The sequence below is a fragment of the Necator americanus genome, chromosome IV, assembly GCF_031761385.1.
Source record: "Necator americanus strain Aroian chromosome IV, whole genome shotgun sequence".
Classification (NCBI taxonomy): Eukaryota; Metazoa; Nematoda; class Chromadorea; order Rhabditida; family Ancylostomatidae; genus Necator; species Necator americanus.
In genome coordinates, this window is record NC_087374.1 from 11240473 (window position 1) to 11254126 (window position 13654).

Consider the following 13654-nt stretch of genomic DNA (forward strand, 5'->3'; position numbering starts at 1 on the left):
AAAGTGATGGGGAATTCTGTTGACAGCAGGTTGTTATTCTTGTAATCCGAGCGTTCCTATGATTCTTTGCCCGTTGTACTATTCACTCTTCAAATTTTTGTCGTTCTCTTTCTTCATCCTGATAAATGTAGAAAACTAGCAGAGTTCTTTTTTTCAGCTTAAAATTGAAATCACGTAGTTTGATCGTGAAAGAATCGAAGCTTGATCGACGAATGCTCAATGCGCTCGAGCCGAGCACCAGCACACCCTCGGTGGTCCTACTGCTTACACTGAAAGCGAAGTATGTTTGAAGTTTTTTTCTCGGATTTTTTCGTTCTTGATTACTAGTTTGTTTACAAAATTGAGTTTCGGTAACATTTCATACTCTAACTGAAAGATTTTGTAACCGTAGGAAAGTAAGACCCTTATGAAATAGGATCTACCCAACTGGAGAACGATCTCTGGCCCAGAAATAGGCGCAGCCTGGACGCACGGTTGTCCAGTGCAAATTCTCCTCGAGAATGAACGCATCACGATGCGTACGCTCGCTGTAGCTCTTTTACCTGGGAATATCTATCCACATGTTCATGGATATAAATGTAATGTATATTATACACGATATTTATGGAGAAATGGTGAGGTCCTGCAGCGAGGTGACATTGCACTGAGTCCGCGGCAAGACACTACCCAAATAGTACTGGATAAAATGCCAAGAAAAGAGGGCACTGATGATTTCATTTCCATCGTATATATTCTCCCAAGTGCAAATAAATTAGATCACAGGTCAATGAGCGAAGGTGGGCAAGAAAGGAGTGTACTACGATGTTCTGAGTACGGTAGTTGAGTCGAAAATTTGTGATGTGTGGTGCATTTGCACAATGAGGCCAAAGTGGGAGGTCCCAAGTCCTAAATTCCTTTGATTTTGATTTAAAATGAAATACTGCGGACATTATTTAACAAATGACCCACTAGAAATTGAGTTTTTTCTTGGACCTGTCTGTAGTGAAACGGATTGGGTTGTTTAAAATGTGTTATTCGATTCTAGGCCCAATTAACATGCGAGTTTCCTACGGTAATCACAAAGTAATCGGTTCCTCACTCCTGTTTTTTGGACCATTTGAAACAAACACCTTCGATGCTCTCATCAACTCGAGACGCAGCACTCTACGACTACAATTTCAATTCTGTAAGGACCTATCACCTGTCAATTATGTAGGGCTGAGTACATTGGCGAAACAGGAAGATCACTGTGTATCCGCGTCAAGGAGCACCTAGACGGACTCGTAAAATCAAAGACATCATCCCCTTTAGGTGCTCATGAGCGCTGGTCTGCTTTTCTGACGTTGCTTTCAAATATTCTGCTTGCTAGATCATATCTTGTGGGAGGACGAGGCGTTTGAGAGAGTAGATTACACATGTCTTTGATTTTTCCAGGCTCTGAAGAGGGCGACGACGCCGAAACGTTAGCCAGAATAAAGTTCAATAACAATCTTGGTTCTGCTTAAGAAAGTAGTACGCAATCAAATTTCAATTCTGCCTTCACACCTTCTCAGATTGCGATTCAAATTTCTACATAAATTTCACTTCTCCTCCAAAGAGATCCTCCAAACGCTCATCATATAATCTTCCATAAATTTCACAAAGCTAGTTTTCTTCAGATCTGCTAATAACATGCTGCTCCTCCGCTTCTGGAACAGAATTTCAAATCTTGCAGAAGAATTTTAAATTCTAAAATCCTAGATGTCACCGTTAGAAACAAATAATAGTGTGCCAATAAAAATAATTATTAAACGAGTAATGTTAAGCCGTTTAAGAATTCCGTAAATGATCCCCACGATTTGATTACGTGGAAGTTCCCATTTGTAGGTTTCTTCTGAGAAATTAATTCTTCATAATCAAATCTAAACTTCTTCCAAAAAAAAAGTAGAACTTTTGGGCCAATGATTTTGCCGTAGCGTCACGATCCACTAGAGATACCTAGGCTGGAACTTTTCATCAACCTAGCAGCTTACAGGTCTAAGAAAAAGTTAAAGGGATTATTTTGATATATCCAGATGACTCCATTAAAATTTATTTTCAAATATCTATTGTATTCTAAATGTTTATTTTAGCAAGCTAAGGGACAAGGATGTATTCTCGAAAAGCGACCCAATGTGTGTCGTTTCGCAGTTCGTTGGACGACTTACTGGTGAGTTTTATACTGCTTTCTATGTATTTGTATTGTATATCTGTCAACTATACACATATATTCGTTTTATATAGTTAAATTACATGCGAAAGCAAAGCACCACGTCCATTTATTTTTGAAGATTTGGATCCAGGATTTGAATGTGTTGGATCCAGGATTTGAATATGTTTTTTTTTACTCGAAAAAAGATGGCGTTTTTGAATAAACTCTCACCGACTTCCATGTAAACCCTTCGTTTTCACCAGCTTTTCGGCTATATCTGCGGTGGATGTGGCGAAGTGCGTAGGCACAGGATTTTTTTCTATTACAGGCAACGGACATTGGAAGGAGTGCGGTCGAACTGAACGACTTCAAAATTCGCTTAATCCAGAATGGGCTACTCAAATACGGATAGAGTACTTCTTCGAGGAGAAGCAAAGCATGAAGTTCGAAGTGTAAGTGCTTCCTCAGCATTTAATCAGCTTGGGATATTAGAACGAGAAGCGCGCGAAGAAAGAAGACCTCAATTTCTCACAGAATTATTATCCTACAGAGCGTTAACGTTTTAAAAGAGATCATCAGAGAACTGTCATTAAAGAATTACACTGTTGTCCACTAATTATGTTGCTTAGTACGGTTAATAACGTCTCATCCCTCGTTGTAGTCTCTCCTTATTGGGTTCAGGAAAAATATAGCTGGATAAAAACATATTTTCTATCCGGCTATTGCAGTTTTGATAATCTGGTCCCATGAAAAAAGCAAAATGAAGGTCGTCTCTCATTGTTAACATGAAAGAATGACACTACCTGGTAGCAGAATAAGGAGCATTTTGGGCTTGTTTAATCAATCACGCATGGAGGAAAATTATTTTCTCATTTAAACACACATTTTTGTAAAACGAACATGAATGATTTGCACTTGACATGAAACAGTTTTGAGGGATTTTCTAAGGCATCCAGAAAACGGCGGTCAAAATTAGTCTCTGTAGAGTTTAACACGAAAAGGTTTTCATCATTTTTAATTGACTGCTCCCTCTCATTTTTTATTTCTTACTCTCGCCACTCGCTTTAAAGATATAAAAAGGGAAAAGCTTTGCTACATCGATCAACATCCAGACAAGCGTGACTGCTATTTTGCTCTTTTTTCGTTACCGGTTCTCAGTGTTATGCTAATTTTCTTCTGTTACCATGCAAAACCACAACTCAGTAGACAATGAATGGTCAGATCATTAACAATTTTCTTCGCTATGAATTTCCCAGTAGTCACAGTATTAGGCGCTTACGTGTGCGAACACTTTACAACAGTAATCTCTGGTTGTTTCACGTGCAGATGTGGAGCTCCGAGCTTATAAAAGCGCCGTCCTCACCAGATGCGACGCTAGCGGCAGAGACTGTTGTTGATCGGTCCGTGTAGTGTTGAAAATTGCAGTTTTGCGGCGAAGAAGTTTGTTCGAACTTTTCTGTTGCTCCTAATGAAAGTTAGACGAAAAAAAAACATGGACCAAGTAGTGGTCATGTTCGACCGTCAGTCAACCATGGCACAATTTAGTCAGTAAATGTTTCTAAGTGGAGGTGTTTGTTGTTAGGATCCTCATTCATGGATAATGTTTCTCTGAATACCGTATTATCAATAGTCTGGAGTGAAGCCGAGTGTGATCTACCTTACCTGCTTCACAATATAGGAGCTACATATGTCCACTGTCAGAGTCTAAACAGTTCCTCAAAACTGGTAGGACTGCTGCAAAAGCTGCAAAATTGCTACGTAATGGAATTTTAATGTATTTTTTCAAGAATTTTTAACTTGTTTCTCCTTTGCTGATTTATAGACGAATCAACATTGCTAGTAGTTTACGATTAATTCGAAACAGACGTTGCACAACGCCAGCCTCGACATAGCGATAGTAAAGAACACATGTGGCTCTTCCAACGCAAAGGATCTGGAGTTGGAAGCATTATTGGATGGCGTACTGTTACATGCAACGATACCGTATACCTGAATTTGACGCACGAAACCCACAAGAAAGATAATGAAATGAACGCAGAAGCTGGAACTTATTAATTATTTGTTAATTCTTACGATTAAATCCCACCTTCAAAGTTTGAAATATTCTCATACTATGGGAATGAGCAGAGAACGAGCGCCACAGACAGGAACAATGATCCAAGCAACTTATCCACTCCGAACATACTTGGATGCACCAGGCCATCTACAGGGAATCGCTTGACCACATCATCTTCTAGTACTGAAATCTATGGGACGTTTCTGGAGTAGAAAACAGTTTGTTTACGTAAGAAGTATGGATAGTAGTTCTTGTAAGAACTGTTCCTCTCTGGTGCATGCAACATTGGTAGAATGTATTGGGTTGATCCATAGGTGCGATATGGAGGAGCCGGACCCCCCTGATGTGAAGGGGATCTACGTAGCTCTTTGGATCCAGGTCAAGCGTTTAGGATCGTTTCGCCAACCATCCAGAAGTGAAGTGGTTCCTTTAGCCAACCGTCTGAAACAGAAGGGAGTCCTTTCGCCAACCGTCTGAAAGTGAAGGGGATCGGAGCATCGACTCTGATTATCGCATCTATAGGTTGGCCTATGAGTTCGGTTCCTTTGAGTTTAGGTTTTTTTTTAAATGAAGGCGCTTATTGGTACTGGTCGAGCATTCAATTATCTCCGTCAATTATCTTGTCGTTTGTTCTGGATCTTCTTGAACAAGCTGGCTCACTCGCTCATTATCGAACTGAACGGGACGTATGTGGCGATATATGCCTTTGAGCCCGAATTTGTGAAGCCGCGATTTCAAGTTTCGAAAAAAAAATTCGAAACTTGAAATCGCGCGCGATTCAAAGACCGCAAAAAGCAGAAAAGCAGAAAATGCTCTTCATTGTCGACTTTACAATACATTTTCATGACCTGAAAAGAACAAATGATATATCTGCATCAAAAAAAAGAGAAAGAACTCAACAAACTGCTTTGTAAGTCACGTAACTCTCTACCGGATAGCATAAAATTCATTGCCAAAAATATTTTATTTTCGCCCCAGAATTTTAAGATTAATAAAAATCCCAGTATTAATGGGTAAACCCAATAATTGTGCAAAAACACACGATAACTCGATGTTGACTCGAATGGATCGATTAGTTAGAATATCCTACTAACTCAACAATGTGTCACTATTGTTTTTTTTTCATTTTCCATTTTCTATTTTTCATAATCAATTCCTATTCGTTCCGCCGGATAACGCAGGCTTTTTTGTGGACGGTTGGAAATTGGACTTCTTGAGAAAAACTGAAGATAAGCGATGTAAACTGCCAACTAGAAAATGTCGACACATGTGTTGCCAACTCGCCGTTAATTTCCATTGCACTGGCAAATCTTAGAATTGTACTCGTTTTGTGTCAAAAATTAAAAAAAATTAAAGTATTATTAAATAATAGTCTAAATTTTTAAATAAATATTAAATTAATTATTGCTACATGGTAATACTAGAAGGTCAAAGCAAACTTGCATTGAGATAAAGATATCATCTGAGGTGGAGCACTTTTAGACCAAAGCTTTTTTGAGCCAAATTACTGTTAAGGGCTAGTTGGACTTTCAAAGTGAGTCGTTATCTTATCTTTGAACCTTATGGCTGAAAAGGATGCGTGCTATCGTCTCCTTTGGTTTAGTGGATTTGCGGCTTTTAGCTTGCAACAGCGACGAAAATCAACCATTCACCTCTTTTCTCGAAAGTTATTTCGCTTTTTTAAGCTATGACATCGATTCAAAATCTACGGAATTGTCTGCCCATGATTTCCTTGGTCGCATGGAATGTGATCTCGCCGAAATCGTCTCGAATCGTCCATTCATCAGACCATTAAGGTGATCACTATGATCTCCAGCTGAAGGCTGTGTTATTGCCCTTTTCTCCAAAACCTTAACTTGCTTTTTTAGTGGATTGAGAGGAACTTGCGGTGAGCTTACTATTTGGAGCGAAGAGGTCGACGAAGGTTCTAAGGAGAATGTTCTTTTTCATTTGAGCGCCAGAAAGCTCGATAAAAAGGATTTTTTCGGAAAGTCTGACCCCTTTCTAAATATTTATCGAGTGAACGATGACGGAAGGTATGTTCTCTTTGAAATCTCTTGTTGTGCTCTTTCTTATCTGGACATATTTCAGCCGCCTTTTGGTGTATCGAACTGAGGCTATAATGAGGGAACTCAATCCAACATGGAAACCTTTCGAGGTAAACGTGAAGTCATTGTGCGCTGGGGATCGTAGCAGGTTGTTTCCCATATCAAATTTTCGTTTTCTAGTGAAATTTCTTGCCAAAATTTTCTTTTCGCAAGTTTTCAACTACAGCAGTATCTCAGTGCAGTCGCTAAGTTCAAATTCGATTCTTTGAAACCCAGATCGTTTAAATTCTTTTACAAATATTTTCTGGAATAATCTTTTCTGCAAGAGCACTATTAAAGCCACCAAGCCACAAAATTGACGATGTTGAAATCTCTTCACGAAGAGATTGGGTTAGGGCTAGATCACGACTATGAGATCAACCGCACTCAGTTCTTCCTAACTGTCCCCAAAAACGGCGCGATGGCGACACCGCAAGCATCCGCAGGCACAGCACATACGCAGACGCGGTGCGTGTGCGTGCGGATGTGGCATGTCATTAGGTGCCTCAAAGGAACATTCGATCACTAAAGTCGTTTTCTGTCCCGTTGTTGAGGACTCTTAGAGTGTATTGAGCGTTCCAATATCAATTTCGTTTCATGCTGCCTTTAACATTTCATACGTTCCTCCTCAGTCTCTACAGTACTGAAAATCTCATTGTTGAGAAGTTTTGGTGTGCGGATTCAATTCAAGAGAAAGGAAAAAGGAAACAAAGAAAAACCATCATTTATTTGAAGTGTTGCACAGTCCTGTCCAACAACGAAAAATACTCTTATTTTTCGGTATTTCTGAACATTCCCAGATTTTTCAATCACGTGCTTCTTTATGCGAGTCGAATTAGCTCTGTTTCACCTCTCTGTCACGAATATCTTAAAATGTCAATTTTTTTGGTGAACTCAACAAGCAGATTTTCAAAACTTTTCCGTATTTCAGACCGTTTCTTGTGGAATGCTTTGACTACGATCGTGATGGCGGGTAATTTTGTTTGCAGTTTATTATTATTATTCTTCCAACAACATAAAGAAGTGAATATTACGGTACCACCCATTTCGTACTTGTCCTAGTATCGTTTAGTTTAAGTCACGACTTTATCGGAAGCTGTGAAGTCTCCCTCAGTCAACTGCTATCAAATGCAGTAAAATCGCTGCCGGTAAGTTATAGTTCCTTTCAAGCTCATCTGGGTCCGTTAGCCTAAGCGGTTATTGGTTTTAGCTCATAAGTGAAAAGAAAAAAGCAAAAAAAGGTGACAAGTACAAAAACTCTGGAACATTGGAGTTTGATGGTGTGCAAATCCTCAAGCAACACACTTTCCTGGATTTCATTTCTGGAGGGTAAGTTGATCGCAGCCGAATCTTTTTAGACGTCCCACTAAACTGAACAGGTTTTCTAAACTGTTCAGCAATTGCTAAGTTTCATCCTTTCAGGACCCAACTAGACTTCGCCGTTGCCGTTGACTTCACTGCCTCGAATGGTGCTGTGCACAAACCGACCTCTCTCCACTGTATAAATCCATCCCAACCGAATCAGTATGAAATAGCTATTAGGTACGTACCCAAATGTAAAAATTTCTTGTTTTCCCTTTAAAATCCTCATTTTGAGGGCTGTTATTGACATCTGTCAACATTACAACAACAGCAAGCTGTTCGATGCGTTCGGTTTCGGTGCGATTTTACCTCCGGAAACGTGTGTTTCTCCAATATTTGCCTTAGTGGGTGCTGACTACATCAGTTCTGCCTTTTCCCGTTTATTCTATCCGTTTTGTAGAACTTCGACGCAAATCCAGCAGTCGTAGGACTACCAGGAGTGATGGAAGTGTATCGTTTCGCTTTAAATCGCGTCAAGCTGTACGGTCCAACCAATTTTGCACCAGTTATTAAGGAGGTTGCGAAAAAGGCGGCAAAATTTGCTCATGACGGTGCCAGATATCAGGTATGTTGGGAAAAAAGGAACCCTTTTATGAAAAACAGCCTTTTTTTGCAATCCATAACAACTATCGGGTCAAAACGACTTAGCTTTTGCTGCAAACTATTGCGTAAGTGGGGCGACGGGACCTTTCACGATCTCAGCAGCCCGATTTGAAGAAGAAAGGTCCCACCGAGAGCGCAAATTTTCACGGAATTGCAGCAGGGGTCAGGTAGTTTTGACACGACTGCACAATGTTTTTATATCAGATGATGTAATTTGTAGGTGCTGTTGATAATCACTGACGGTGCCATATCTGACATGGCTGCAACAAAATCTGCAATTATTGCGGTAGGAGAACTTTTGTTCATGCGGTTCCTGACACTGGTTATTGATTTTCTATTAAGGCTTCATCTCTTCCACTTTCCATCATCATAGTCGGTGTAGGTAACGACGAGTTTGAGAATATGAACGAATTGGATTCCGATGACCGTATGCTGTCGCATGCGGGTCGCACAGCTCAGCGAGACATAGTCCAGGTAAAGTAGGATCACCAATTTTTTTGAAATTATGATGTTAGTCACCTCCATTTAGTTCGTTCCCCTGCGAAATTTTCTCCATCAAGGATGTACGGGTGCTGAAAGTGAACGAGTGATGGGTCTTCTAGCGAAGGAGGTGTTGGCTGAGATTCCTCTTCAGTTAACGTCTTACATGAAAAAGCGGAATATTGTTCCTCGTCCGGCTGATAATCCCTTTCCGAAAGATTCTGAAGCAGGTAGCTTCTTTCAGTTCGCTAAGAGATCTTCCGTCTAGTGCCAACCAAGCCTTCCATCTTTCCGGGTCGATAAATTGTTACCAGATTTGTCTGAGAGGATAAAAGGCTGAGTTTATATACCGGCTAGCATCCGCAACTCATTGTAGGCCAGTTACACGTTCGTAAACCTCAAACGGTTCTGAATTGAAGTGAACGTGGAGGCGCATCCTAAGCGCTTGATTAACACCAGTCACTTTATTTGTTGTCCTAATTCATGACCAAGTGGGCGATTCGCTTAAAAGCATACCACAAATTTAACGAATTGGCTTCTCTTCAAGATACGGTTAAAGGTGTAGATTACGATTACGAGCTCAATCGCGCCCAAACCATCTTACCTTTCCTGAAAACGCCTCAAAGACATCACCCCACGAATCTGAGGTGGTATGGATTTCAGGTGGAGGGCCGTAGATTATGCTGAGGAGAGTGATTCCGTTCCTTTCTTCCTAATTCCCGTAGAAAACGGCCCGGAAGATACGGCTTCGAGTGTTCTGGCGCAAGGAGGAGTTCGATTGGAGCGCGCCAGCACTGTGCGGCGTCGCATCTTCCGAGCCATTTTTTACGGCAATTAGGAAGAAATGGACGGAACCACACCCCTCTCCGTAATCTGTGATCCCTTATCCGAATACTCCACCTGAAATCCGTACCACCTCAGATTCTTGGGGTGATGCCTTTAAGGGCACCTCTTTCCACCGAAATTTCTTACTGGGCGCCCAGTAACGAGCCACACGAACGCAAGTGCCGCACGCAGAAGCAGATGTACAACCAATGGGATGCTGACATTGTCTCTCCCGCTCGCCGGCGGTGCGGTGCGTTTCCTTGCGCGGGCATACGTGACACGTTGCCTCGTAGGAAAACTCGGTCGGCTGGGCTGTTCTTCAGCACGGTTGAGGGGAATCGCGCTCATGCTCGTGATCTACGTCCAAACCTATCTTTTGGCGGAGGAATCCCTACGTTATCAGCTCAACTGAATCAGTCGTGGTAGTAGCGAGTGGTACTGTTGCATGGCCACTGTCTTAAAAAATCGTAGGACGTTTACCACATCCCTTTTCGAACTAATTTCTTTCATTTTCTCAGTCTCACTTCTTTGCCTTCATACTTGCATTTTCTTCACGTTTTTGTTTTTTTCCTTACATTCATTCCTTTCACTCGCCGCACGATCCATATGTCTAAACATCTCGCTTGATTATGTTTTCTGTTTTGAATTGTTTTTATTCTAATTAGTTTAAAAATACTTATTTAGTGTTCAAACCAAGTATGCCTCCAGCCATGCCATATCCTGCTGTGGCTCCTCAATATAGTGGCCAACAAGGTCCATATCCTGGACCACAACCTCTACCCGCACAGTATCCAATAATTCAGAACGTGCCTTCACAGTATCCCACAATGCCTCAGGTAATTATATCCTTGGATCTCTGCACCGATTTAAATATATCGCATTTTCAGTTACCTCAAGCATCCGCAGGTTATATGAGTCAGGTCCCACCACAACCTCAACCCGTATCATATCCGTATCCGATGCAACCATTCCCGACCGCTCAGCAGCCGATGCTATATCAACCCTATCCGAACGATCCTTCCACGTACGCTTTCGGTGGTGGCATGACATACCCGGCATATCCGGGGACGGCTGCTCCAGGAGGTTACGTGCCTCAACAAATGCTCATACAGCAAAGTGCTGCTCCAAGCGCTCCAACCGCTCCTCCAGTGGATCTCAGCGACATACAACCACAAATGGATGTTCCAGACATGAGAAACTTAAATCTTGGACACTGACTTCTTTTTCTTGCACTTCTTGACTGACTAAATTTCTTTCATTCTGCTTCACCTCGTATTGCGCTGCTTTGATTAATCTAAATGGGTATTTTTCTTTGCTTTCTCTTCTTCCTCTTTTCGCATATGCCGCTATTTGATCTCGATCACTTTGATTCACAAACATTTATTATTGATGTACCAATCCGAGTCACTTTGGTTTCTTCAACCTCAGCTCCTAAATCTGTATTTATTGATGTTTTTCTTCATATCTTAAATTTACTACTAATACTTTTGAATAAACGCAGTAAAAACTCAGTGTTACGGCTTGTTTTGTCATTGTTTGACACCGGAAATCTCCAAACGAACAACCTGATGTGATAAACGCAAGTATATTCAGGCATGAACTCGAAATTTCACAAGAATTTTAGCAGTCTATGAATTTTAGGTAGTCCTGTGTGGCATTATTGAGAAATATTGAGGAATGAGATCGAGTTAAAGAAAGTTATGAATTTTGTGAACATCACGCTTTGTATTTTCCTGAAAACAAAAAATGTTTTGAACAAAAAAGGAACTATACGCTCTTTGCGTAGATAACAGCAATTACAAAACGAATTTCGCTGAAGCTATTTCGTCGGCCAAACGTGTTAAATGCTCGATAGAGGAGGGGACCGATCTGGCCGATAAGACGAGAACCGACCACAACGACGATGTCAATGAGAAAGGACGGTTCTTACAGCTATAACTATGAAGCAATTCTAGTTATGCACGGTTACACAAAGAAGAACAAAAAATTACAATTAAAAAATAAGAGTTGGAAGAGACACCGCTGCACAGACTGCTAAAGAATAAAACAACAGAGAAAAAGCTTAATACGATACTCCGCTGATGCTTTTTTTCTCTAGGTAACACCTCAAAAAAAAGGAAAATTGATGATAATTTGATGCTCATCGAAGCTAAAAAGTTGAGGAACCGGAGGGTTGACTTCTGATTAGCTGCACCGGCACTTATGGGTTAAGCAGTCGCTGTATGGTTAGTCAATGTGTTGGCTTACATAGCACTAATAAAACCCGAAGGACGGTTATAGCGCTGTTGGTTAGAGGTTCCGCTTGTCATTGTATAGGTCTGCACGATCAATCGGAGGTTCGAATCCGCCCCAGTGCTCACCAAGTCTTTCATCCCTCCGGTGCCAATAAATTGGTACCAGACTTGTCTGTGAGGATAAAAACACTGACTTGACGCATCGGCTAGCCCCCGCAAGTCATTGTATAGGCCAGTTACACGTTCGTAAACCCCGAACGATTCTGAATTGAAGTGAACGTGGGGGTGCATCCCAAGCGGATTGATTAAGACACTTTATCCTTTGTCCTCAAGCAGGGCTCGGATGAACCCCTTCAAATCACAAAAACTCTAGATCAGAAGCAAAGAAGTTCTCACACTAACGCCTGCGTGCAGCCGTGTTCCGTGCGCAGCGAGTAGAACTGATCACCATTCTTCTACTCATTGGAACATTTGCGCTTTGGTTAATTTCTATGAATTACTATGAGTCTTATTATGAGTAGAGGGAATATTCATTTGTTGGAGTTACCAAAATTTTGTTAGCTACCTACCTAAAGAGCATCATCCCACAAATCTGGGGTGGTATAGATTTCCGATTGTTAATGACTATACGGGGTCGTAGATAGGAGGAACGGTTGCGATAACGCTCATTTCTTCCTCATTGCCGTAAAAAACGGCCCGGAAGATGCGGCGTGTGTACAAGGGCGGCGCGCTCTAATAGAACTCGACTACAAACTAAAATAAACTTAGAAAACAGCGCTCTGGAACGCTCGAAGTTACGGAGCATTGTTTTTTTTTGCTCAATTGTTATCCCACTCCATTTCTTTGATTGATTTGATTCGTTGGATTTCAATAAGATGCCCTTAATGAAGGTAAGAGTAAAGAAGGTGTGTAGAAGTTTCATTTAAGCAAGCAAAACCTTTAAGCAATAGAACTTCTTGAGATACATTGTGGTAAGGTCAGAGAACGTACACACACATATTAACGAGTAGGATGAGCATGAGCACGCTACGAGTGATGACAACCAAATAATTACTTCAATTACCTAAGTATTGGATAGGTTATGGAGAGGTTTGAGGGATATTCTCCATGGCCGTATTTTAGATATCAGTAATTTAAATTAAAGTTTTTGTTTCATCCGTAGCCGACAAGGCATCTCTCTACCTCTTCAAAGTCAAAGAAAAAGAAGAACCAAACTAATGTTGACCCATTTTGATTCCATGACCGTTCAAAAACATTGTTCATAGTGGAAAAATAAACAAAAATTTACTTGTTATAATTATTAACAAGGAGAGGATAGTTATATTCAGCTCAGAAAAGAAGGTGGGCTTATTTTTTACCAAGGAAAAATTTTGATTTGCAATATTTGGAAAGTCCTCTCCCCAGCGAAGTATGCGAAACCACGTGACCTTAAATTTCTAACGGTGTTTTTATAGCAGCAACATTTATATTAATTTTATTCCAAAGTTAATTAACATTCGCATGTAGGACTAATCTCTCATTTTCGCCAATCATGGCTCTCTCGTGGTCGTTAAACATCAATTGAATGCAGTAAAATTATTCGAGCGCTTTTTTTTAACTGCAGACGCTCCTTGATCTCATTCTCATTCATCACCGCCAAAATGCTACGACTTGGTGACGTAAGCGCCTTGTTGTTCACTCTATCCCCGTAATTGTGTACGTCATAGCTGCTATTTTCGTCCCGTTTGTTCAGCGAACGCGTCCGGACCGCACCTTAAAAGTTATTCAAGAGAGGCGGTGCCGACGTCCCTCATAGACTGCACTGCGTGGTCTAAATCAACCTCTTCCTCAATTCTGTCATCCCTCAGATCTCATTCAT

At 41.0% G+C, this 13654-nt stretch overlaps 1 protein-coding gene across 2 annotated transcripts; it reads left to right on the forward strand.

The window, feature by feature from the left end:
* Positions 1 to 6: 6 nt before the first annotated feature.
* Positions 7 to 10779, forward strand: RB195_000940 (uncharacterized protein; the record flags this gene model as incomplete). Of its 2 annotated transcripts, none has more annotated exons than XM_013436757.2 (18): positions 7 to 29; positions 158 to 280; positions 2091 to 2167; positions 2478 to 2601; positions 5891 to 6001; positions 6074 to 6241; positions 6297 to 6401; positions 7224 to 7265; positions 7365 to 7440; positions 7503 to 7621; positions 7715 to 7834; positions 7890 to 7998; positions 8055 to 8219; positions 8478 to 8543; positions 8600 to 8731; positions 8787 to 8967; positions 10247 to 10398; positions 10450 to 10779. In XM_013436757.2, 18 exons carry the CDS (start codon positions 7 to 9, stop codon positions 10777 to 10779), a joined length of 2223 nt encoding a protein of 740 aa, XP_013292211.2. The 2 variants fall into 2 exon arrangements, with proteins under 2 accessions (XP_013292211.2, XP_064053384.1); XM_064197503.1 differs by having other exon boundaries at positions 7371 to 7440.
* Positions 10780 to 13654: the final 2875 nt, after the last annotated feature.